General features: G+C 46.3%; 1 protein-coding gene across 5 annotated transcripts in view; it reads left to right on the plus strand.

Annotated features, from left to right (window-relative positions):
* Nucleotides 1–417: 417 nt before the first annotated feature.
* Nucleotides 418–27196, plus strand: part of LPIN1 (lipin 1) — a 70831-nt gene continuing 44052 nt past the window's right edge. For 2 of the 5 annotated variants that reach the window (XM_074285474.1, XM_074285475.1), the window contains exon 1: nucleotides 10966–11319. In XM_074285474.1, the coding sequence (XP_074141575.1) occupies nucleotides 11158–11319 (162 nt within the window). In that variant the 5' untranslated portion in view covers nucleotides 10966–11157. Of the gene's footprint in view, nucleotides 508–10965; nucleotides 11320–23453; nucleotides 23577–27196 lie in introns of those variants that run through there. The other 3 variants (XM_074285478.1, XM_074285476.1, XM_074285477.1) reach the window with 3 other exon arrangements.

A 27196-nucleotide genomic window follows, 5' to 3' on the forward strand; every position in this document is an offset into this window, starting at 1 on the left:
AAGGAGGCTGTATCCAGTTGGGTTGTCCAGCATAGACAACCACAGAGGCAGGAGACTCATTGGGAGGCTGTGGCCCAGGAGAGAGACCCCTAGATTGGAGTCAGAAAGCCGTGGCTCAGTTTCTGGAGTGCGACTTTGACAAGGCAAGTCATCTCTCTTAACAGACTGGTCCTTTCTGGTCCTGCTTCAAGGTAACCCATGATCAAGGAACCTATGAGCCCATAAGCCCCCGGGCCATGTGGATGGAAAGGAGGGCCCTGGGAAGAGAGTCACGTTCCCTGAATCACCTCATGGTCTGGGCTCCATGTAATTGGATGGTGTCTTAAGAGGAGAGATGGACCTATCCAGAGTCATAGAGATGGACAGAAGAGACCCTGCCCAGAAATTCTGTCCTCCTTGGCCCAATCAGGGGCCAGGAACCCTGGCCCATGGGAGCTGTTGGTGGCAGTTGGGACAGGTGCAAGGCTGAGGGGTGTCCGTGGACTAGAGGAGAGAGAGTTCAGAGAAGTAAGTGCCTACTTTCTGGTTGGGGAAACGAACAGGAAGTGTTCTGGGTGGGGACCAGCAATGCCCAGCTTCCCGGGGCTCTCCCTTCTCAGGCAGGTGGATGGTCAAGGAAATGGCTCTAGGATTCCTGGGGAGTCCCCCAAGCCTGTTACTATGGAAACTGGGGGAACCTAGCAGAGCTGTGGTAGTGAAAGGGAGGGAGTAAGGAGAATTAACAAGAGACACAGATATTGATGGGGAGGGGACAGGGGAGGTTTTGAGACTCTTCACCTTCCTCAGAAAGGATTTCCTCTCTGCTTTTTATGCTCTGAATTGACTTGCATCTTGTGCCCCTCAGCAGAATAGAAGCTCCTTGAGCGGGAAGGGATGGTTTCATTTTGTCTTGGCTTTGCCAGCACTTAACATGTTTCCTTGGTGCTTAATAAATGCTCGCTGAGTGAGTGAATGATTGAATGAATGGAAAGTAAGGGAAATAGCTGAAGTCTGGGTCTAGTTATTACAGAACCATGTAGAGGGAACATTTCACATTCATCCGCACCAAGAAGGGAACGTGGCTTCCATTCCTGGGGTGGGAGAGGGAGGAGGTCATTGCCCTGCTGACTTGTAGACAGAAGTGGTTTGGTGATGGGGAGGACCCCCATCCCCTAGGAGACACGCCTGGTAGGGAGAGATCTGGATTTGTGACCTGAGCACCTCATCTCAGTTCATTCACTGCTTGCGAGATGACCTAATCCTTGGTTTTCTCTTCCGTAAAATGCAAGGGCCAGGTTGGAGGTGCTCTGGCCATTCTGCTCCAGATTGATGCTCCTGAGCCTACCTGCTGCCCGTGAGCACAGGATTCGGAGCTTATGGGCTAGCTTGATGTCATCGAGTGGAGTTTTTCTATTGCTGTTCTGTTATTTTTTTCAATCATGTCTGACTTCTTGTGTCCCCATTTGGAGTTTTCTTGGCAAAGATCCTGGAATGGTTTTGTCATTTTCTGCTCCAGCCTATCTATGGCCAAAGAAACTAAAGCAGACAGGGGAAGTGACTGATCCAGGGTCGCAGGGCTAGTAAGTTATCTGAGGCTAGATTTGAACTCCGGTTTTCCTGCCTTCAAGCCCAGCTCTCGATTCTCTGCACCACATAACTTCCTGCTTTGTTACTTCTTTTGTGACTATGCTTTTGTCCTTCCCGTACCCACGATCCTTTTCCTTGGCAGGGAAATGCTGCAATGTATCAGTGATCTCATGGATATGAGCATTCTCTCTGCTGAGGTATGCCCGCCATGAATATACCGTGAAGGAGCCTTCCTGGCTTTCTTGGGACTTTTTAAGGATCCTAGTGAGACACATGGCTCTGCCATTCCTCACGACACGGCCGGCCTAGCTTTCAATCCCATCCTTGACTCGGATTCTTCATAGCTTTTTACTGTTGTATTCTGTTCATGCCCACCCATCCACGTACTCATCATTGCCTGGTGGATGACGCTCATCTGTCATTCTTCAGAGGCCATGACTCCCAGTCAAATGACACTGGTAGAATGGTGATATAAAATAGCTGGCCTTTGGAGGGAGGGATCTTAAAAAAAGCTGTGTATTACATGATAAAATTGGGCGACTTTTCATCCATTTGGTTTTTCCTGTGTGGATGTCTAGATCAAACTCATGAGTGACCATGTATATTATCTGAAATAATACATTGCTTTTTCCATCAGTCAGTTATTAAATAGAATTTTAAAAATCACCTACTATGTTCTAGGCTATGCATCTAAGCATAACTTGCAGAATACAAACAGAAAGAAAGAATTTCTACTTCTAGGGAGACAACATATTAAAAAGAAGCCAAAAGGTGTGGGAAATGAAGGTTCCCTAGAATAGGTCATGATAGAGAAAGTTCTGAGTATAGTCTAGATCAGGGGTTCTCAAACTACGGCCCACGGGCCAGATGCAGCCGCTGAGTACGTTTATGCGGCCCACCGGGTTATGGCAAACAGGCTGAGGGGCGGAGACAGAGTGTGAGGTTTTGTTTTTACTATAGTCCGGCCCTCCCACAGTCTGAGAGACAGTGAACTGGGACCCTGTTTAAAAAGTTTGAGGACCACTGGTCTAGAGAGTAATGATGACCTGAGCATCCTCCTTAAATGGAAGGTCTGAAAGGAGTCATCTAATCTGAGGAACTGAGAGTACTTCCAGAGAGTGAATTCCAGGGTTGGCGTGAGCCTTCCAGGAGAAAGAGATTTCTGGCAGGAAGATGGAGGAAGTCTGCAAGGTCGCTTGGAGAGGAGCTGAAAAACTTGCCCATCTCCACAGGAACCTTCTTAATTTGAATTCCCCGCTTGATATTCTGCAGAATTGTATCGGAAAATCAGGAACTGTCCCTTCTCTGGTGTCTGTAGCTACAGGGATATGATTTGCCTTTCTTGTGTTCCCAGCACTTAATAGAGTGCTTGGCAAATAGTAAGTGCTTAATAAATGCTTGTTAATTAACTGACACATTTGAATCTTCTGCACTATTTTTGAGACCCACTGCACTTTTGTATTCATCTCCATTAACTGCTTTTTTCTGATCTTCTGCCTGTGTCTTTTGAAAATCTAAGACTATGAGTTGCCTTTATAGTCACATCAGTCTTTTTTTTCTTTGTTCCTTATTTATTCATTTTTTATTATAGCTTTTTATTTACCAGATATGCATGGGTAATTTTACAACCCTGACAATTGCCAAGCCTTTTTTTCCCAATTTTCCCCTCCTTCCCCCCCCCCCCCCCGCAGATGGCAGACTGACCAATACATGTTACATATGTTAAAGTATAAATTAAATACAATATATGTATACATGTCCAAACAGTTATTTTGCTGTTTGCAAAAAGAATCGGACTTTGAAATAGTGTATCATTAGCCTAACTCACATCAGTCTTATTAACTTCCCACCACATTTTTTTTTAATCCCATCAGAATTGTTATTGTCAAAATTTCAAACTCAACATGGGCTAACCTTCCCTATGAAATTTCAGTTTATGAGATCCTTCTTACCTTTTCTTCTTATCCTTCCAAGGTTTAGATAGTGTATCGCACAGTTCCAGACTCTCCCCTTTCAGAAGTTGGAACAGCCACCAAGATGGAGGAGCCATATCCCAAGTCTTTCTCAAATCATCCTCTCTTTGGGAGTTCTCTCTCTCTTTTGGAAATACTTTCAAAATGATGTAGATTTTTCAGGCCTACTTTCCTATAGGGCGGTTCAAGATGAAATGAAAGGAAGCAGTGGATGACAACTTCCATGTTCCATTCTCTGCTAATGAGTGGATGGGTCAAATTACAAGAAGGACATAAACCAAAGAGATCAGTCCTCCGTGAGTTCCCAGGTATATGGTTTTGTTTTTAAAGAAAATCCTATCGAGTTTAGCATATCCTTCTGTAAGATTTCACAATCGAGAAACCAATAATTTAGAAACCAGCTACCCCAGATTGAGTTGGAGAAAGGTCAAGGCAAGTTGGAGTTATCGCCAATCTGCTGCATTTTTGGACAGCCAACAACCACCATGTTAGAGATGATCTTTGATCTACAACTCGATTTTGCTTTAATTCCCCTTTGCCTTGCTAACATTTCTCATTAGATTTCTACATGTAGCTTTTTAAACTCCTGTCCCCTTCCCTCCCAGCTGCCAGGGCCCTGTCTCCCTAATTATCTTTTATTTATTTGTATTCTCTTCCTATCCATTCTATATATTTCCATATATTTATAGATAATATTTATATACACATTATATATAAATATGTCATATTTATATATAGTTATATATTATATATACTATATTTATTTATTAATTATATTATATATAATATTATACACAAATAAAATATCCTGCGGCACCCCCGTCCCATTAAATGAAAGCTCCTTGAGAGAAGTATTTGTTTCATTCTTTCATTTTTAGCCTTAATACTTAGCCCAGTGCCTGGTACACAGTAGGTGCATACTAAATGTTGATTGATTGATTACGTGCTGGGATAAGCAGGCTGGCAGAATGGAAGAGTGGTGAATTGGTACCAAGAGACCGGAATACAGGTTTGTATGTCCAGGGCTTAGCTGAAAGATCACTGGTTAAGTCCTGGACATACAAAGAAAAGTCAAAAGTAATCCCTGTTCTTGAGGGTTGACAGCCCAGTTGTGCAAACAACAATGACGCGGGAGCCATGACAGAGCAAACGAGAGATCATCTCAGAGGGAAGGCACTGGAATTCAGAGGGAGTCTTGTGGAAGGTGGCACTTGAACCAGGCGGCCAGGAGGTAGAGATGAGGAGGGCAGGCATTCCAGGCAGGGAGCACAGCCAGGGAAAATGCCTGGAGGTTGGAAATGGGAAGTCTTGTGTGTGGACGCCCGTGGAGCCCACTGTTCCTGCAGGGACCAAAAAGAACATGGTGCTGGGGAAGGTAAGATTTGTCTGGAATTAAATACAACATTCTGGATGGGGTCAGTCCTCTAAGTAGAAGAAAATTAAATTTTGAGAATGATTTTCAAATGACTCCCATTTAAGTCAGAGGAAAGATTTCTGATGTTGAAGGGAACCTGGATTTGAATTCTGACATCTGGGTGAGCTTGGGCAAGTCATGTTACTCTGGGGCCTCGGTCCTTCTCTGTTAAATGGAGGGGGGGCTCTATCCCTTTGAAGGCAACGCTAGCCTAGAGCGCCATGATCCAATCTGCGTCCATCAACAAGCGTGCACTAAGCATCTACTCTGTGCCAGGGACAGAAGGGAAATCCTTGCCTTTAAGGAGACTGCAGTCAGGCACCTATGGGACACCACGTGTGTCTGTATCAATAATCCATCAGCACCTGGGATCGATTCCACTTTTTATGGCCTGTCCATCACGACTCCAGAACACCGTCCCAAAATACAGGAAAGGGGCAAAGAGGATGCCTTCTCTAAGGTCCTTGAGAACAAGCTCCTTTCATGTTTCTTATCCCTAGGACCTAGCACAGTCCTTGGCATACAGTAGGAGTTTAATATATGCTCACTGGTTGGTTGATTGCTTTATTGGTGGGTATAGACTCGGTTCAGCTGCTTTGCCAGCTGGGTCCCCAGGCCTTCCCTGGAATTTTGGTGGGCTGATAATGGATTCACAATGTGGGCCTGCCTTAAGTTGCTTAAGAGAGAGGCCAGCTGTTGTGAGCTTGGGTGTCCGCGTCCTAGCAGGAAGCAGAGGCCGGATGGAGGAAGAGCTTGGAAGTGAGAGCTTTCTGCCCGGGGGCCGCCCCCGTGGTTCTTGCCACTCGCCCCTCCTCGGTTCACTCTGTTTAATCCTTGCCCACATTAAATCCTTTCGAACACATCTCTTCCTGTGGCTAGAACACTTTCTCTTCCTGTTTCTTTTTAGGGTCATCTGGGGGGTGACTTTCACCTGTCCTTCCTGGGTGTTTTTAATCTTCCACTTGTTTGGCTAGGCACTTGTACAGACCTTGTAATCCTGCTTTGGCACAGCAGAGTGTTTCTCTGTGTGGACAGCTCCGGATCCAGACCCTGGAAGTGGGGTTATCGTGTGGGGTAGTGAGTTTTCTGTGGGGGCAGAGGGACCCCAAAGAGTGGGATGGAGCCCCCCTCATTGACTGGGTGTGTGTATCAATGGCCTCTGGACTTCAGTGACCCCGTAAACCCCCACGGCCCAGGAAAGCTGAATGGCTGGCCCAAGATCCCCCGGGTGGGGAGTGCCAGGGCTGGGACTGGATCCACCCACAGCCTCCGGCTCCAAAGTCAGTGGATCTTTTTTTTTTTTTCATGTACTGATTGGAGGAGACAATACAGGGAGCTCAAGACAAATCCTGCTATTGCTCATCCCCCACCCCCCACCCTCCCCCTCAAGTCTCCCTCTGCCTCAGTTTCCTTAACTGTAAAGAGAAATTTATAGCAGCTCATTGCCATTATTGGGAGAATTAAACAAGATGCCACGGATCGACGGAGCCCTTATAAACAAGTGCTGCTGTAAATGTTGGCTGCTTGTTATAGGGCAACAGGTTTGCCCGGCTCCTAGGGCACAGGTGGGTGGGGAGTTGGGGCATTTCGTATTGTCACGACACTGTGGCCTTCTCACGTTTTTAGTCACTGAATGTGATTCATTTTATAGACCAGGAAATGGGAATAATAATAGCACCTCCCTCCCCAGGTTGTGAGATTAATATGAAAACATTTGCCAAACATAAAGCATCATATAAATGAGATTACTACTATTAACAGTAATAACTACCACCCACGTCCTCTGACCTCCGGTCCCCAGAACTTCAGACACTTACAAGCCGTGTGACCCTGTGCAAGTCACTTTGTCCACTTACCTCAGTTTCCTCATCTGTAAAATGAGCTGGAGAAGGCAATGACAGACCACTCCAGGATCTAGAAAATCCAATAGCAACAGAGTCAGACATGACTCAACAACTGTGGATAGAGTTTTGAGTTTGGGGTTGGGAAGACCTGAGTTCAAATTTAGCCCTAGACACAAATTTACTAGCTGGGTGACCTTGGACAAATGACTTACCTCTGTCTGCCTCCGTTTCCTCAATGGTAAATTGGGACCAACAGTAGCACCTACTCTCAGGGCTTTTGTGAGAATCAAATAAGAAAATATTTGTATCAGATAATTATTAGACAAGTATTATCAGTCATTCTCTAATTATTATAGTATAATAGTATATATAGTAGTATAGTATAGTATCCTCCTGAGTACCAATTATTAGACAAGTATTATCAGTGATTATCTAATTATTATAGTATAATAGTATATATAGTAGTATAGTATAGTATCCTACTGAGTACCAATTATTAGACAAGTATTATCAGTGATTATCTAATTATTATAGTATAATAGTATATATAGTAGTATAGTATAGTATCCTCCTGAGTACCAATTATTAGACAAGTATTATCAGTGATTATCTAATTATTATAGTATAATAGTATATATAGTAGTATAGTATAGTATCCTCCTGAGTACCAATTATTAGACAAGTATTATCAGTGATTATCTAATTATTATAGTATAATAGTATATATAGTAGTATAGTATAGTATCCTACTGAGTACCAATTATTAGACAAGTATTATCAGTGATTATCTAATTATTATAGTATAATAGTATATATAGTAGTATAGTATAGTATCCTCCTGAGTACCAATTATTAGACAAGTATTATCAGTGATTATCTAATTATTATAGTATAATAGTATATATAGTAGTATAGTATAGTATCCTCCTGAGTACCAATTATTAGACAAGTATTATCAGTGATTATCTAATTATTATAGTATAATAGTATATATAGTAGTATAGTATAGTATCCTCCTGAGTACCAATTATTAGACAAGTATTATCAGTCATTCTCTAATTATTATAGTATAATAGTATATATAGTAGTATAGTATAGTATCCTCCTGAGTACCAATTATTAGACAAGTATTATCAGTGATTATCTAATTATTATAGTATAATAGTATATATAGTAGTATAGTATAGTATCCTCCTGAGTACCAATTATTAGACAAGTATTATCAGTGATTATCTAATTATTATAGTATAATAGTATATATAGTAGTATAGTATAGTATCCTCCTGAGTACCAATTATTAGACAAGTATTATCAGTCATTCTCTAATTATTATAGTATAATAGTATATATAGTAGTATAGTATAGTATCCTCCTGAGTACCAATTATTAGACAAGTATTATCAGTGATTATCTAATTATTATAGTATAATAGTATATATAGTAGTATAGTATAGTATCCTACTGAGTACCAATTATTAGACAAGTATTATCAGTGATTATCTAATTATTATAGTATAATAGTATATATAGTAGTATAGTATAGTATCCTACTGAGTACCAATTATTAGACAAGTATTATCAGTGATTATCTAATTATTATAGTATAATAGTATATATAGTAGTATAGTATAGTATCCTACTGAGTACCAATTATTAGACAAGTATTATCAGTCTTTCTCTAATTATTATAGTATAATAGTATATATAGTAGTATAGTATAGTATCCTCCTGAGTACCAATTATTAGACAAGTATTATCAGTGATTATCTAATTATTATAGTATAATAGTATATATAGTAGTATAGTATAGTATCTTACTGAGTACCAATTATTAGACAAGTATTATCAGTGATTATCTAATTATTATAGTATAATAGTATATATAGTAGTATAGTATAGTATCCTCCTGAGTACCAATTATTAGACAAGTATTATCAGTCATTCTCTAATTATTATAGTATAATAGCATATATAATAGTATAGTATAATATCCTACTGAGTACCAATTATTAGACAAGTATTATCAGTCATTCTCTAATTATTATAGTATAATAGTATATATAGCAGTATAGTATAGTATCCTACTGCGTACCAATTATTAGACAAGTATTATCAGTCATTCTCTAATTATTATAGTATAATAGTACATATAGCAGTATAGTATAGTATCCTACTGAGTACCAATTATTAGACAAGTATTATCAGTCTTTCTCTAATTATTATAGTATAATAGTATATATAGCAGTATAGTATAGTATTGTACTGTGTACCAATTATTAGACAAGTATTATCAGTCATTCTCTAATTATTATAGTATAATAGTATATATAGCAGTATAGTATAGTATCCTACTGAGTACCAATTATTAGACAAGTATTATCAGTCATTCTCTAATTATTATAATATAATAGCATATATAATAGTATAGTACAGTATCCTACTGAGTACCAATTATTAGACAAGTATTATCAGTCATTCTCTAATTATTATAGTATAATAGCATATATAATAGTATAGTATAGTATCCTCCTGTGTACCAATTATTAGACAAGTATTATCAGTCATTCTCTAATTATTATAGTATAATAGTACATATAGCAGTATAGTATAGTATCCTACTGAGTACCAATTATTAGACAAGTATTATCAGTCATTCTCTAATTATTATAATATAATAGCATATATAATAGTATAGTACAGTATCCTACTGAGTACCAATTATTAGACAAGTATTATCAGTGATTATCTAATTATTATAGTATAATAGTATATGTAGTAGTATAGTATAGTATCCTACTGAGTACCAATTATTAGACAAGTATTATCAGTGATTATCTAATTATTATAGTATAATAGTATATATAGTAGTATAGTATAGTATCCTACTGAGTACCAATTATTAGACAAGTATTATCAGTGATTATCTAATTATTATGGTATAATAGTATATATAGTAGTATAGTATAGTATCCTACTGAGTACCAATTATTAGACAAGTATTATCAGTCATTCTCTAATTATTATAGTATAATAGTATATATAGTAGTATAGTATAGTATCCTCCTGAGTACCAATTATTAGACAAGTATTATCAGTGATTATCTAATTATTATAGTATAATAGTATATATAGTAGTATAGTATAGTATCCTACTGAGTACCAATTATTAGACAAGTATTATCAGTGATTATCTAATTATTATAGTATAATAGCATATATAATAGTATAGTACAGTATCCTACTGAGTACCAATTATTAGACAAGTATTATCAGTGATTATCTAATTATTATAGTATAATAGCATATATAATAGTATAGTACAGTATCCTACTGAGTACCAATTATTAGACAAGTATTATCAGTGATTATCTAATTATTATAGTATAATAGCATATATAATAGTATAGTACAGTATCCTACTGAGTACCAATTATTAGACAAGTATTATCAATCTTTCTCTAATTATTATAATATAATAGCATATATAATAGTATAGTATAGTATCCTACTGAGTACCAATTATTAGACAAGTATTATCAGTGATTATCTAATTATTATAGTATAATAGCATATATAATAGTATAGTATAGTATCCTACTGAGTACCAATTATTAGACAAGTATTATCAGTCTTTCTCTAATTATTATAATATAATAGCATATATAATAGTATAGTATAGTATCCTACTGAGTACCAATTATTAGACAAGTATTATCAGTGATTATCTAATTATTATAGTATAATAGCATATCTAGCAGTTTAGTATAGCATTGTACTGTGTGCCTAGCACATAGTAGGCCCATAATCAGTGCTCATTCAAAGGCCCCCTAAATTACTCACAAGAAGGCCCTTGGACCCCGGGCCAGAGCGGGGAGCTTTTTCTGGTCGAGTAGCCCACGGTCAGCTGCTGTGGGGAAGTCTCGGATCTTTTCAGAAAGTGTTTTTCAATAATCACGGACAGGACGAGGATCACAAAGTCCGGGTATTTGTGATGCTCCAGGCCATGTACCGAAACACTAAAAACGGCTCCCGGAGGGTGAGCCCCATCTCTGCCGGTTCTGCCCCCTCTAGCCCCTCAGCATTTCTTCAAAGCTTTCTCCTCACTGTGGCCCCACTGGGCGCTGATGTCACAATCCTGCCAGGCAATAATGCATCATTTTCCTGGGCCCTCTCTAGAGGGAAAGAGGGGGCCAAAGGAAGATGGAGAAAGAGGAAAAATGGGAGGACTAAGAATTGGTGGATCGAGGGGAAAGAACCGAACGGGAGGAGAAAGGAAGGGGCCGGAAGGGGCGAGAGGGAGCCATGTCCAGCCCAGCACCAGCTACTCCGTGGTAGCCTGCCATGCTGATCGGGGCAGACAATGCAACAGCAGAGACAGCGTCAGGGGGAGGAGAGCCCTCGGCACTGGCATCGACGGCTGAGACTGTGGAACAAGCGGGAACAAGCGCCTCCCGCCATGTCAGAGAGCACCTACGCGGGGCACAGGGGGTGGGGCACACGAGGCTTTCTTCTGAGAAAAAAGGTAAAAGGCTGCTTGGGGGACCCTCCTTGGGGGCTGCCCTCAGCCAGTCTGTCTGCTGGGCACCTCCTGTGGTCAGGAACAGAACTCTCAGGCTGAGAGGCCGGGGGGCATGGGTGGCCAGCGGGGCAGAGAGCCAGGGGCCTGGGCGTCCTGTCCCTCAAGCCGGCTCTGGGGCCCTCTGTGAAATGGGGATGTCTCATTCTGGGAGAATGGGAGCTTGGGGAGGGCAGGGACTTGAGCTCTGCTCTCAGGGCCTAGACCAGTGACAGGCACATAGTAGGGCTTCTGGGAGAGGGCCGAGACAGTCAAGGTCACTCAGCTAGTAAGCGTCCAGTGTTTGAGGCAGTATTTGAACTCCGGTCCTCCCAACTCTAGAGCCAGTGCGCCACCCACTGCGCCACCCACTGAACCACCCAGCTGCCCCAGTAGGTTCTTAAGAAAAGCTTGGGATGTGTTCCAGCTCCAGCATTCCATGTTCTATGTTCTCCCCTTGCTCTGATGTTCTGTTCTGTGTACAGCGTGCCCTCCTGGTGGTCATTCTCTGTCCTAGAGCCCCTCAGCTTTCATGGTCTCTGTACGGTGTTTAAAGGGCTCCCCGCCTTCTGGTATCTGAGAAGCGGGGACGCCCTGGCTCACTCCTCGCCTGGTCCCTGCTGCTTCTGAGGTTCTAAAGGAGGGTCTTCACTCAGGTCTCCAGGGGAGGGCCAGGGCTGTCAGCCGAGACGGGCGAAAAGACGCCTTCATTTTTATTGACCCCTAATAGACACTTAGCATTGCCCTTATGGAATGAATTAAAAGTGACATAATATTGCCCGCCCCGTCCTTAAGGGCCTAAAAAAGCTGGGTCTGCCTCAGATCTTCACTCTTCCGGGGACACATTGAGCTTTCCAGAGGCCACCTGAGACCCCACCTCATCCGTGGCCGCCATTCTGGGCTCCTTCTGAGACTGGATGGGAGAGACCCTCATGAGGAAGGGTTTGGCTGGGCCAGTTCAATCGTCTCTGTCTCTCGCCTTTCATTGACTCTTATCTATCCATTTATTTCTCATTATCTCTCCATTTATCATTGATATTCCAACCTTCTATATTCATATCTCTGTCTCTGTCTCTGTCTCTGTCTCTGTCTCTGTCTCTGTCTCTGTCTCTCTCTCTCTCTCTGTTTTCTTTCTCCATTTATATATCTCTATTCTAAGCTCTAAAGGAGGTTGCAGTTATCACCTAGACAGCTCCATCCAATAGCACCTTGAGCTCAGTATGTCCAAAATGGCCATCCCTTCTCCAAACTTCCTTTTGCTCTTTAGGGCAAGACTGTGCCTCTGCCTGTCCAGGTACCCATCCTCAAGGTCACTGTCATCCCTGATGAGCCTTTTTCTCCTATACTGCCCGCCTCCACTCAGTCAGTAGCCGTTAAGCATGGTCTCTCCAACTTTGTAGTCCCCATCTCATCCGGCCCCTCATTCCCAAGCGCACGGTCACCACCTTGGCTCATGCTCCTGTCCCTTCTCGCGTAATTGTTGCATAGCTTCCTCCTCTGATCCCTGCTCCTTGTCCCTATGCTCTTCATCCTCCGTGCAGCTCCTAAAGGAAGCATCCTCACAGCCCAAGACTGACACTTTTATGGCTCCCTAGTGCCTCTTGGGGAAGGGGCAGAATTCCTCTGTTTGGTTTCAGACAATCATGACTATCTTTCTCAGCTGGAGTTCACATTGTTCCTCTTAGGTTAGGTTCCATCCAGTCTGGTCAGCTAGTGCTATTCTTAGTCCCACAATCCTCTCTCTTTGAATTAGCTGGACCTCACACCAGGATTACCCTCTATCTTCCCCTCCATCTCCTAAAATTCCCAGCTCAGTACAGATACCATCTCCTCCAGGAAGCCTTCTCTGATTGCCTCAGTCTTTGGCCTTTCTACCTTGAAAAATGTCTTATTTGGTGGGCAGGGCTGGGAGATGATTGGGTCAGTGATTTTATTGGTGTAAGACACTCCTAAATCCATTCTCACTTGGGGTGCATCGAGATATATTCTTTGCCATTATAAAACCTGGAGACAGAAACCTTGTTCCCCAAGCCTTCTCTTTCCCTGGCTAAATGGTCACAGTATGAATTTAGGTAGGGTTTGGGTAGGGATCTCCCGAGGTCTTTTGCTGATCTGATATCTGAGAGCTGAGGCTTTGACCGATCCTGGAGATTACTTGTGATTTGCTAATTAACAGATCCTAGATCTCGTGGCCTGAATTTATCCCTTCTCCTTCTGCAACCATCTGAAAACTCTGTAATTATTGACCAATACTTTCCCCAGAGCTACTAGTGTCTAAATTTTAATGGATGTGATGAAAGTCTCTGGGAATCACAGAATGTCAAAGCCTGGGTGGACCTTAGAACACAATGTGCTGGCATGGAAAGAAATCTTTAAATACAAATTAAGAGCAAAGAACCAAGAGAGCTAGAGTTGGGAGAGGGAAGAAATGTCAGCAGAAAAGAACTCTGAAATATGGAATGTAGAACATGGAAACTGGGACACAAGACTAAAAGTTAGTGTCCTCTTTTAGCAATTAAGTAGAATCAAGCAAATAAAATCATGTCCCCTCGTTCTGTACCTCCACCTTTTTGCTTATCTTCAAACTCTTCCCCTCTAGTGCCTACTATCCACAAAGATGCCCCTGTCTTTCCCTCATTTGACCTGTCCATTCTCACAACTATCATCCCAAATCCCTCTGCCCTTTGGCCTAAACCCCTAGAGGAGATGGTCTCCCATGGACGTCTCTACTTTCTACACTCTCACTTTCTTTTTAATCCTCTCAAATTCACTTCTGATTTCTTCATTCAACTGCTCTCTCCCCAAAGTGACCAGGGGTCTCTTAGTTGCCAAATCCTACAATCTTTTCTTGTTCCTCATTCTCCTTGATCTCCTGGCAGTTCTAGACAGTGGGGATACTTTCTGCTCCTGGATTCTCCCTAGATTTGGGGATATCTCCTTCTTTTGGTTCTCTTCCTACCTCTCTGCTCAATCTTTGCTGAATCTTTATTTTGGTCACCCCAGGTTATATCAGAAATAGCCTCCAAAGGCTGTGTCCTGGCTCCTTCCATCCCTCTATACTTTATTTTACTTGTTGATCTACTCATTGCCATACATTTTAGTCCCTCTGCTAGGGATTCTCATTCTATCCACCCAGCCCTGACTACTTTGCTGACTAGTTTTGAGGCTCCAGTTTTTAAAACTACAGGAGGACATTAGAGATAGACTGGGGAAAAAAGCCTGTGCTTGCTGTCCTCGGGCAGTCACAGCTGTAAATTGGGGTAGAGGATGGGTCTTCCTCCTTCATGGGGATGTCTGAGAGCACCAAGGAGCCAGTATTGAGAATAAATAAGACCGTGATCACCATGAGCTTCGTCTGGTGGACATGGGTACAGGCCATGCTTAGCTGGACCAGGTTTTGCCTGTTGAACTTCTCTTTCCAAACCACTGCTCCACATGGCCTTAAACTGAAAGGTTGGAAGAGGAATGAAAATGGAATCCAGCTCATTGTCTTTCCCTCTCTCATCCTTTCCTATTACTGCTGAGAGTCTACCTCCTCACAGGCCTCCAGGCTTCCCTCTCCATTCTCTCTCCCCTCTTAGATCTGCTTCTTTGCCACAGTCTCTGGATTCTACCCAGTTTATTCTCCTTCTCTTCTTTGATATTGCCCCTACCCTGATGGCAGCCCTTATCACATCATGTTTGGACTAATTCAAGAGAGGATTCTAGTTGTTCTTCCTCTTTCCAGTTTTTCCCCACTCCACAGAAGGAAAATCCTTGCTCAGGGTCACACCGGTAATACAGAAAATAGAGGCTGACTGTCATCTAGGGGAGGGAGTAGAAGGAGGGAGGGGAAAATTTGGAAAAGAAGTGAATACAAGGGATAATGTTGTAAAAAAAAAAAAATTACCCATGCATATGTACGGTCAAAAAATTATAATTATAAAATTAATTTAAAAATTAAAAAAAAAAAAAAAAGAAAATAGAAGCTGAATTTGAACCAGGTCCTCTCCACTAATAATAATGAGAACATACTGCTAATATTTATATAGTGCTCACTGTGTACCAGGGACTGTGCTAAATGCAACAACTTTGAGTCCTGGATTGCTATTATTACTCCCATTTCTCAGATGAGAAAACTGAGATAAAGAGAATCACACAGTGTCTGAAGCCAGTTGGAATTCAGGCCTTTCTGACTCCAGGCCCAGTGCTTTATCCACTGGGTTGGCCAGAATAGTTCTCAGGATAGTATAACAGAAGAGATAAGAGTTTGGGTTGTGGAAGTACATATGCATAGAGAATTAGGTGTATTAAAGGGAAAGTTATTCACATCTCCCAAGTTTCTTTACTTTAAAGCTGTTCTAAAGTGACAGCCTGAGTCTCACCTGCTCAAGAAGCTTTAATGGCTCCCTATTGTCATTAAGACAAAATGCAAACTGCTTTGCCTGGTCTTTAAGAGTGCCATCCCAATCTAGTTCAGACTTTTCTTTTCAGACTTACTTCACATTCCTCCCTTTCACTACCCTGTTTTCCAGCCTGATTAACCTACTTGCTGCTCTTTAAAGTTTCTTCCATCTCCTACCTCCATGCCTCACTCAGGCTATACTGAACCTTCAAGGTTCAGCAAAGGTGGCACTTCCTGTAGCAAGCCTCCCTAATTACCCCTGGCTATTAAGGCTCTCTCCTTCCTCAAATTATCTTGAATTCATTCTTCTGAAAATACAAATAGATTATAATGTCCTTGAGGGCAAGATGTATATTTGGTTTTGTCTTCGTATTTCAAAGGCCCAGCCTGGAGCCCATCTTCCTGGGAGCTCCAGTTTTTAAAACTACCGGAGGAGGTTAGAGACAGACTGGGGAAAAAAGCCTGTGCTTGCTGTCCTCGGGCAGTCACAGCTTTAACTGGGGTGGAGGATGGGTCTTCCTCCTTCATGGGGATGTCTGAGAGCATCAAGGAGCCAGTATTGAGAATAAATAAGACCGTGATCACCATGAGCTTCATCCGGTGGACATGTGTATAGGCCATGCTTGGCTGGACCAGGCTTTGCCTGTTGACCTCTTCCCAAACCACTGCCCCACATGGCCTTCATCCAAGATGAACGGAGGTTCCAAGTGGGTAGCCCTCACTTCCTTTGTTTTCGTCTTCAACCCCCAGCCTCCTTCTCTTGTCTGAGGCTGGCCTTTCCTCCCACACCCCACGTCTTGAGGACACCAGTCTCCCTCCAGTCTCCCAGGCCCGGAGCCTTCTTTGTCTCTTTCCCTTCCCACTATCACAATCCATTATCACTTCTAACCTGGTCAGTTGCAATGGTCAATGAATTAGCCCCATAATGCTTAACCCCTTTGCTGTCATAGGATGTAGAACTGAAAGGGTTTGCCCCTTTTATCTTAGGAAGAGGGAGCTGAGATTGAGACAGATTAAGTAGTTTGCCTGAATTACACAGCAATATTTGAACTCAGGGCTCCCTAGCAGCAAATGCCACAGTGATATTCATAAAGCACAGATCTGATTCTGTTGTTTTTCTGTTTCTTCTTACTTAAGTTTTGTAGGTGACTGATAGAAAATAAGATGATTTATATGAGTTTATCTTATATCTTGCTACCTGACTGAAGACATTGTTTTAGTTGTTAAGGTCCTAGGATTTTCTGGATAAAATACTATTATTGAAAAAAAAAAGTCAGCATTGGAGCCATCAGTGTTGGCTCTCCACAGACTAGGATGGCTAAGCTTAGGGTGGCTGCAAGGGGATGAGCTTTCTGGCCACAGCCATCATCCAAGCTAAAAACAGCTCTCAGTGAAGGGAAGGCTCATGCTGAGTGAGGAGTCCTTCAGTATAAAGCAAATGACTTTAGAAGAGGCACTGTGGCCTAATGGATAGATGCTATTATTATTGTCCCCTTTTACAGGTGAGGAAACGGAGATAGGGAGAGATGATTTAACTTGCTAGTAAGTGCTCGAGCCTTTAATTCAGAGCTTCCTGATGCCAGGTCCAGCACTCTGTGCACTATGGGATCATCTCGGAGTCTGTACTGTGCACCCAGAACAAGAGTACCCATGTCAACCTCCAGCACCTGTACACACAGTAGGCACTAAATTAGTGCTTGAACTTAACAAAGTGCTGTTCTTATCACAAGACTCTGAGGTAAAGAGTTTTATGAAACTCATTCTTGTACCCATTTACATTGGAGAAAAAAAGGGAGAGAGTTTAGCCTGTCTCTTAATTCTAAATCTAAGGCTCTGAAGTCCACATTCCACTTCTGACATTCTATGTTTCATGTTCTAAGGGGCTTAGCACAGTGACTGGCATATATTAAGTGCTTAATAAGTGCTTGCTCCCTCACTGCTTCCTTCCTTCTCTGATCTAAGGTCTTCCCATTTCTGACATTCTGTGTTCTATATTCTGGACCCATTCTCAACTATGTTATACTCGGTTCTAAATTCTAAGACCTTCCCTACGTTTGACATTCTCTGGTCTGTGTTCTAAAATCCTTCTTAACTCTGATATTCTCTGTTCTAAGGCTCTTTTCAATGCTTAATATTTTTTTACTCTATGTACTAAGGTCCTTTCTAACTTTGACATTGTCTGTTCTGTATTCTTTAGCTCTTTCCCACCTCTGACATTCTCTGTTCTAAAACCCTTCCTAAAGCTAACTTACTCTGTTGCTTATTCTAAGACTTTTCCCAACTCTGACATTCTCCATTCTATGTTCTAAGTTCCTTAAGGCTGGTATTCTCTGTTGTAAGGCCTTTTTCAACTTTTATATTCTCTGTTCTATGTTCTAAGACTGGTCCCAATTCTGATAGTCTCTATTCTGTGTTCTAAAACCTTTCCCAACTCTGATATTCTCCATTTTCTGTTCTAAAGCCTTTTCAACTCTGATATTCTGTGTTCTATGTTCCAAAGCCCTTTCCAATTTTGACATTTTCTATTCTATGTTCTAAGACCTTTTCCACCTCTGACATTCTATATTCTATGTTCTAAGATATTTCCCAACTCTGATCTCCATGCTCTGTTTTAAGGTCCTTCTTAACTCTGATATACTATGTTCCAAGGCCCCTTCCAAATTTGACATTCTCTGATCTATGTTCTGCGACCTTTCCCAATCCTGATGTTGCATGTTCTAAGGTTCTTTCAGGCTCTGACATTCCTTGAGCCTTTCAGGAGAGGTTACTCGGCATTCCTGTATTTCCCTTTCCTTCCCTGCCTGGGAGGGGATACTGGGAGACCCTGTGTTCTACGGGGCTGTTCTAGATGCAGGGCCAGCTGGTTTGGGACCTTCCATGAGGATCAGTAGGTAATTGATGGAGGCTCAGGAGGAAATAGTGAGTGCGGATTTCCTTTGTAGCCACAGCGATTGAGTCTCGTGCTTTAGCAGGTCCAGGACATGGCTGGGGCTGGTCTGAACATGGGGTGTGTTTTGTGCGCCTGCCTGAGGAAACCGGTCCAGTTGGTCTGCTGGGTGGAAGTGCCCCAGAGCAGGCCAGGTTTCCAGGGTTCCACACCCTCCTGCTCAGCACCCTCCTCGAGGGGCTCAGAGCCCACTCCAGGGCATTTGTGTCTCATTTTGATGCCGGCTAAGCATGCCCAACGATCTGCTATTGGGGTTATTTTTCTGAGTCTGGAAGGTTATTGCAGGAAGAACACTGAATTTGGAGTCGGGATTCAAATTTTGACCTCAAAGTTCAAACATTGTGTGTCCTTGGGCTAGTTTTTGGTCCCTGATTTCTTCATCTATAAAACAGTAAAACTTAGCTAGCATCTTTCTAGCACTTTGGATATGTTAATATACATTATATATATATATATATGTATATATATATATATATAAAATATATAATTGCATTCATGTCACAAGGTTGTTATATTACATAATGTTTGTATATATTGTATATGTGTGTACATATGTGTGTGTGTGTATATATATATATACACACACATACACACACACACACACATATATATATAAAATAAGCTTGTGACTTGAAAGCTGTTGTTCCCACTTGGCTAGTAAGGAAACTGAGGCACCCACTAGGATATTACATATCTGATAAGTGTCTGAGGCAGGATTTGAACCCATAGCTCCTTGATTTCAATCTCTGCGCTCTACCTAGTGTGTCAGCTAGCTGCCTCTAGGAACAAACAAACCAATAACTAATCAAAAAAGCATTTATTAGGCACCTACTATGTACCTGGCACAGTATTAAGCCCTACAAATGAAACAGGTCTTGCTCTCAAGAAATTTTGAATCTTTTCAGGAGAGACAATAGGTATGACATGTAATTTATTTTTCTTCTTCTTATATTATTATATATAATATATATTATTATAATATAACTAGCAGATTATGTATGCTAGTTGCATGTATAAATCGTGCAAAGGGGATATAGAGAATTAAGACAGGGTAAGTTTGGGAGGGAACAACTAGTAGGATTAGAAAAAAGCCACAAAGTTTCCATGTGGACTGAGCTTTGAAGGAAGTATGGGACTCTGAGAGGGATGGCAGGCATAGGTTATAGCTATTGCAAAAGTATGGAGGAGGGAAAGGAATAAGCATATATTAAGCTCTTATTATGTGCCAGGCACTGTGCCAAGAACTTACAACTACTCTCTCGTTTCATCCTCATAACATCCCTACTAAACTACAGAAAGCCCCCCAAACTACTAAAGGTAGTTGCCTTTATTATCCCCATTTTGCAGATGAGGCAAACAGAGGCTAACGATTTGCTTGAGCTAGGAAAGGTCTGAGGCTGGCGTTGAACTCGGCTCTTCCTGATTCCAGTCCTTTGGGCCCAGTGGTAGAAGGCCTTGTACTCTGAGGAGGAAAGAAGGTTAATTGGATGGAGAGGGTCTGGGGGATGAGGCTGGGAAGGAAGTTTGGGGCCTGATTGTGAAATGCTTATTGGACCTTGGATACAAAGGCGCCTCGGGGGTACTGAGTGTCAGTCTTGTCATTTATGGAATCTTGGGGGTCCCTGAGGGTGGGATGGACTTTTGTGTTGGGGGGTTCTCCTGCCCTGATGCGTCCCATCCAGAGCAGGATTGATTATTGGGGTCCCTGAGAAAAGCTCCCATTTCTGCCACTTGAAAGTTCCCAGAGCGCTCTCCTGATGGCACCTCTGTGAGGTGCCACTGTACCCATTTTAGAGGTCAGGTGGCCCCCTTGGTTGGGGGATCAGGATTCGGGCTGCCTAGGAAAGGGAGAGAAGGGGCTTCATTGGCCACTCCAAGGTCCGAAGCGGGGGCCTCCAGCCTCAGCTTGGAGGGGGCCTCCTGCCTCCTGATGCAGCCCTTGCCCCCTGGGCGACCTCCTCCTCAGGCTGCCCTCCTTAGGGGCCTGCTCCTGGGTCTGGCCCCAGCACCCCCTGCAGTAACAGGGGGTAATGCAGAGTGGGGGGAGCTTCCTTGGATGCCTTATGCCAGGCAGATACATAGAGACCAGCTGCCAGGTGACCTGGCGGGCCTGTGTGGGCTAGGGCACCTGGGAGGCTAGAAAAGTTTCTGCTTGAACCCCTCCAGGGGTGGGGAGCTCACTACCTGCTGAAACAGCCCACTTTACTTTTACACAACTCTGATCCGAGGAGGTCCTGAATACTGAGCCACAATTTGCATCCATTATGGTCATCCCTTGATTCTCTAGGCAGACAAGGGGAAATATCTTTTCGGGGCAAGCCAATGGATGCAGAATCGCCTTGGTATGATCTACTGGTTGACAATACTGGTTCTTCAAAGCCCAGCTGCTCCTACAGGAAGCCTTCCGGGATTGTCCTAGCCTTAACGAGGCTCTCCCTCTCTGCTCCCACAACCACCTCATAGGGCGGATCCCACTGGGGCAGGGACAGTTGCTCCTTTGAACATTCAGTACCTAAAACGCCCCCTGGCACACAGCAAGTGCTTAATACATGCTTATTTAATCATACTAAAAGGGAATCCATAAAGCGCTCTCTACTGTGCCCTATTATTTTTTACAAAGAGGTTGTAAGACCTGCATGGGGAGAGAATTCCATTCTAGGAATACGTCCACCGATGAAATCACACATTTTAGTCTGCCCCTCCCCCAAACAAGTCAGTCTCATTAGAAGGCAATGATTATTCATCCTCCCAATTGTCCGGCCTTTAAGCTAAACACTCCTAGTAATTTAAATGTTGCGCCTTTAGGTCCCACCCCTTCCTGCCTCTGCACTGAGCTCCCTGACATCCCCCTCAGGTCTCAGTTTCCTTTTTTCGTAAAAAGAGGGCGCCCTCTCTGCCTCCAAGGGCCTGGACTGGGAGCCAGCTTGTCCCTGGGGGAGGAGTCCCGTGGGATGCCCTGGGCTGGAGCAGGGGGCATGGATTGGCAAAGTGTCCCTTCCCTCCTGACTCGGGAGCAGCCCTGAGCCCGGCCCTCAGCTCCCCATCTGCAAAATGGGTTCATAACGTGCTTCCCTCCGGGGACTGTGAGAGGAAGCGCCGCTTCCCGGTCCCAGATCCCAGCGTAAATGCTTTTTCTCCTTAAATTCTCACTCTCCGGAGGTGGCTGCCCGGTGCTGGCGACCCTAGTGAGCCATCGGAAAAAGGAAGGCAGAGGAGGTCAGAGCTGGGACCAGGAAGATCAGACAGAGGGAAATTAGGACAGAAGGAGAAATTGAGTCCTCCGGGGACCACACAGCCCTGGGCGCCAGCGCAGCCTTTCCCAGGCGGCATCCCGAGCCTCCCGCCCCCTCCCAGCTCGGCCCTTCTCTCCTGCAGCGGCCCCAAGAGGGAGGCGGACCCGTGAGCCTTTTCCCCTCCCTCTCCTTTTCAGGTCACCTCCCTCCCACTCCCATCCCTCCTTTCCATCCCCTCCCTCCCACTCCCATCCCTCCTTTCCATCCTCTCCGGTCCTTTCCCCATCAGTCTCCTCCCCTCCCTCCCTTTCCCCTCTCCCCACTCCCGCAGGTCCCCGCCCCGCCCCGCCCCCGCCCTGCCCCGGAGAGCCTCCTCCTCTCCTGCCGCACTCCGGGAGCTGGGCTGCTCCTGAGGGCGCCCCGTGATTGGCTGAGCGGATCACCTCAGCTCTCCTCCTCCCGGGGCTGAGTCATCCCTACAGTCACCAGGCCTGAGCCCAGACCTGGCCGCGGGGCCCGCGGAGGGGGGGTCCGACACCCGCGGCCGGGGCTCCGGGCAGCCTAGTGCAATCGCTCCGCAATGTCTGGGCCGGCCTGTGGGAGGCCGGGAAAGCTTTTCTGGAGCCGGGCCTTAGGGGGGGCCACCCCGGGAGGAAGAGCAGGTGCAGAGGGACAGGGACCTGCCCCGACCCCCAGCGCCGCCTCTGGCGTCTCGGGCTCTCAGGCTGGGAGGACGCTCAGAGGCCCAACTCCTTCATTTGACAGTGGGGGAAACTGAGGCTTAGGATGACTTGTGTAGGGTTAGACATGGGGGGGGGGGGGAATCTTTCCCCTGGCCTGCTCCGGAGTCACCTCCCATCCCCGCCCCCGTTCCGGCACGTGCTGGAGCGACCCTCTTATTTTCCGGAGGAGTCACGCTCCGAGAGGTCGAAGTGACCTGAGAAAGCTCGGAACCGGGGCCGGGGCCGGGGGCTTCCTTCCGCCGACCCCAGGCTTCCGGCCCGCGCCCGGCCCACCGGACGGGCAGGACCCACCCACAGACATGTGTACGTGCGGACGCACACGCGGGTTCTTGCCGTGTACGCGTGGTGTGTGCCCAGGAGTGTGTACAGTATCTGAGAGAAGTTTTGTCATTAAAGTGGAAAAGCTACGTCCCGGACCGTTAAAGCTAATGTAAAAACCAAAAGGCCCACAGAGCACGTGGGTGTGTCTTTAAATAGAATCTGCATATTGTGGTGCCCCGGAGCACTCCGCTCCTCTCGCGTACCTCGGGTGACTTACAGGTCTCAGGGCGGGGGCAGGCGCTTAATGCTTTATCTGAGTATGTGTATAAATGTGTCCCGTCCCCCCCCCCCCCCCACGCGCGCGCGCATCTTATTTGTCTCGTGTCCCTCGGGGAGACCCGCCGCTCCCCGCGAAGCGCCGTTCACGTCCGTAAGCCCGCTCCCGCGCACCCCCCTGCCGCCCCCCCACGCACATCTGGGCTCCACCTCTGGGCGGGCGGGCGCCAGCCGCGGAATAGAACGGGCGGCGCAGACTTTGTTTGCATACAAAGGGAACACCCTCGGCCTGGCGTCAGAGATCTGGGGGGACGCTCTTCCTGCTTCCCGGGGCTGCTCCCCGCAGAAGTCTCGGGGTGCCTCCGGCCCCCAAGCCTCAGGTACGGCCTCGGCCCGCACTGGGTACGGGCAGGGAGCGGGGGAGGGGGGGAGAATGCGCCAGCCCGGGATGCGCGTGTGCGCGTGAGTGTGTGCCTGCCCGGGTGCAGGAGAGGGCACTGTGTGGGGCGGGGGAGAGCCGATGTGGACGAGGAGAGTGAGCTGGGGGGGAGCGGGGAAAAGAGGAAGCGGAGCCTGCGGGCTTGGGGGGGAACCCGGGAAGAGAGCGGAGGAGAGGGGAGAAGGGCCGAGGCGGGAGGAGGGAGAGGAGCCCCGCGCCCCCTCCGCCTCCCCTGGCCCGCGCCTCCAGCATCCTCCCGGGATGCCGCGGGGGAGCTCGCCCCATGTCCGGCCCCGCTCCTCGTCCTGGTCCTGTCCGGCTCCCGTCCTGTCCTGCTCCTCGACCTTTTCTCTGCGTCTCTGTGGGTGTCACTGATAGAGAAAAGAGTTGGGAGACAGAGACAGAAACAGACACAGAGACAGTGAGAGACAGGACAGAGACAGAAACAGACACAGAGACAGTGAGAGACAGGACAGAGACAGAAACAGACACAGAGACAGTGAGAAACAGGACAGAGACAGAAACAGACACAGAGACTGTGAGAGACAGGACAGAGACAGAAACAGACACAGAGACAGTGAGAGACAGGACAGAGACAGAAACAGACACAGAGACTGTGAGAGACAGGACAGAGACAGAAACAGACACAGAAACAGTGAGAGACAGGACAGAGACAGAAACAGACACAGAGACAGTGAGAGACAGGACAGAGACAGAAACAGACACAGAGACAGTGAGAGACAGGACAGAGACAGAAACAGACAAGATAGAGACAGAAAAGACCCAGAGACAGAAACAGACAAGATAGAGACAGAAAAGACCCAGAGACAGAAACAGACAAGATAGAGACAGAAAAGACCCAGAGACAGAAACAGACAAGTCTGTGAGAGAGACCCAGACATAGAAACAGACCAGGCGCAGAGGCTGTCTCTGTGTCCCCTGCAGGCTCTTGGTGCGCCTTCCCTGTCCACCCTCGGCTCAGGAAGCAGGCTGGCCCCGAGTCCACTGTCCGGACCCCGGGCCCCCCCCAGTCCGGTACTCTTAGCTGGCTTTTCCTTTCCCTCTCTGAGAGCTCTCCCCAGGGAAGGGGACACCGGAAGAGAGCACGTGGGGGGCCGGGCTGAGACTTGCTTGGGGGGATTTGCTTAAGCTTTTCCCGGGTAGGCTGCGGTCTTTTGAAATGACTTTTCTGAGGTGATGCTTTGGAAAGGAAAGAACCTGCCCCTGCCCCTGCCCCTGCCCCCTGCTCCTGCCCCTGCCCCCTGCCCCTGCCCCTGCCCCCTGCCCCTGCTCCTGCCCCTGCCCCTGCCCCTGCTCCTGCTCCTGCTCCTGCTCCTGCCCCTGCCCCTGCCTCTGCCCCCTGCCCCTGCCCCTTATCTTGGGTAATTAGCCAGGCTGGGTGATCTTGTGGCTCTCTGCAGACACAGAAAATAGCAGCAGATCCATCCGGATTTAGGGTGCATTGGGGGCATCTATATACTCTGTGCCCACGTAGAATTCAGTGGTGTTTTGCCCCACCCCCCTCTGTCCTGATGGACAAACAGTCCCACAGTCAAGAAGAGAGTCGAGTTTGCTGGGGCTTGAGGAGAGCCCGGGACCCTTAAAGGCAGAACTTAATGTGCATTTAATCTGAAGTGAGGTTTCCAATGCAGACCACCTCCTCTTCTTAGCTAGACCCTGTGATTTCTCAGTGAGGAAGTGAGATTCTCGTGGCTCTAGCACTTTGGGTGCTGTGTTCTAGGTCAGCCCCCCCTTTGTGACCTTCCAGTTTGAGGTTCTCATGGCTCCGACATCTCCCGGCTCTAGCACTTTGGGTGCTGTGTTCTAGGTCAGCCCCCCCTTTGTGACCTTCCAGTTTGAGGTTCTCATGGCTCCGACATCTCCCGGCTCTAGCACTTTGGGTGCTGTGTTCTAGGTCAGCCCCCCCTTTGTGACCTTCCAGTTTGAGGTTCTCATGGCTCCAACGTCTTGGTTCTAAGGTCCCTCCCGACTCTAGCACTTTGGGGGGTCTTCAGTGGTCTCTGCCAGTTCTGGGATTCTCTGTTCTAAGTTCCATTTGGCTCCCAAATTCTGCTTTCTGAGCGGTAGCATCCTGCCTTCTAAGGCTCTTGCACAATTTGACCTCCCCTGTCCGGAGGCCCATCTGCTAGCTGTGCTCCAGCTCTTTCCATTTCTGGAAGGCCCGTCTGTCAGTAGGCATTTATTTAGCGCCTGCTGTGTGCCAGGTGCAGGCTCTTGATTTGGCATCCTTCCCCGCGCCGGGTTCCAAGGTGCCCCTTGCTTGGGCTTCGGGCTTGGTCTGCTTTAAGGCCCTCTCAGCTGACCGGCGCTGGGTCCTGTGTTCTCACATCTCTCCTAGCACAGATATTCTGTGTTTAATACCTGGTATACAGTTAGCATTTAATAAATGTCCCTGGCCCTGACTTCCCACAGTTCCTCCTGCTCTGTTACAGGCTGTTCTGTCCTGAGATGCCCATTGGCATCCTTTGGGGGCAGCGAGGTGGGACAGTGGGCAGAGGGCCAGACCTGGGGTCAGGAAGGCCAGAGTTCAAATCCTCCCTCAGAGCCTTTAGAGGAAGTTGCTTCCTCCTGTTTGCCTCTGTTTCCTCGTCTGTAAAAATGAGCTGGAGAAGGGAATGGCAACGCCTTCTTCTGCCAGGGAAGTCCCAGTGGGCATGGGCACGCCCCACGGTCTTTAGTCCTGGGGACCCTCTTGGGGTTTGAGGCCCCAAACCCTAAAGAGCAGGCAGACAGTTGAGGGGCAGTCTAGACAAGGGGCTGCTGCCAGCTGGGCCCAGACTGGCTGCTAGGCCCACTGCCATCAGGTGGCCCCACATGGAGCCGTCATGTGGCTGGGGGACATGGGGGAGTCAGGGGAACCCCGAGAGGAGTCCAACAGGGGGCCTTGGGGAGGGGGAGAGGGAGCTGGAGGAGTCGGGGGGGGGCAGGGGTAATGGGAGGGGGTCCAAGGGGAGCTCAGGGGGTACTCAGGGACGAATCCAAGGGGGAAGTTGGGGGGAGTTGGGGAGAACCCGGGGGGGACAGAGGAGGAAGTCCAGGGGGAGTATTCAGGGGGAACCTAAGGGAGAAGTGGGGGAGTTGGGGGAGTACGGGGGGGGGGAGGAGTCCAGGAGGATCCAGGCAGAGTCCTTGGGAATCTGGGGGGGGGGCCTGGGGAAGCCGGAGGCAGAGGAGTCTGGGCTGGGGCAAATGTTGGAGGCTCCTGGGAATCGGCTGCTTCTGCCTGGCTCCCCAGGACCTTCTTGGGGTCTGCTGGTTGGTCAACACACATTTCTGAACATCTCTAGATAGGCCCTGGAAACAAGTCGGGGTTAAAAAAGTTTGCCCCCAAGGAACTTAAATCAAAAGGGAGGGGGCAGAAAGCACATGGCCCCGGACGTCCAAAAGACGGGGTTGGGGGTCCGTGGCCCATGCTCTGTGAGCCTGAGGGGGTCTTTTTGGCAGAGATTCTGAGTGGCTGGCCACGGTCTTCGGCACCTCTTTCTACAGATGGGGGATCTGAGGCAAATGGGGTGAAGCCCCTTGTCCTGTGCTAGGGAG

The sequence above is a fragment of the Sminthopsis crassicaudata genome, chromosome 2 (genome assembly GCF_048593235.1).
Source record: "Sminthopsis crassicaudata isolate SCR6 chromosome 2, ASM4859323v1, whole genome shotgun sequence".
NCBI classification, from domain to species: Eukaryota; Metazoa; Chordata; class Mammalia; order Dasyuromorphia; family Dasyuridae; genus Sminthopsis; species Sminthopsis crassicaudata.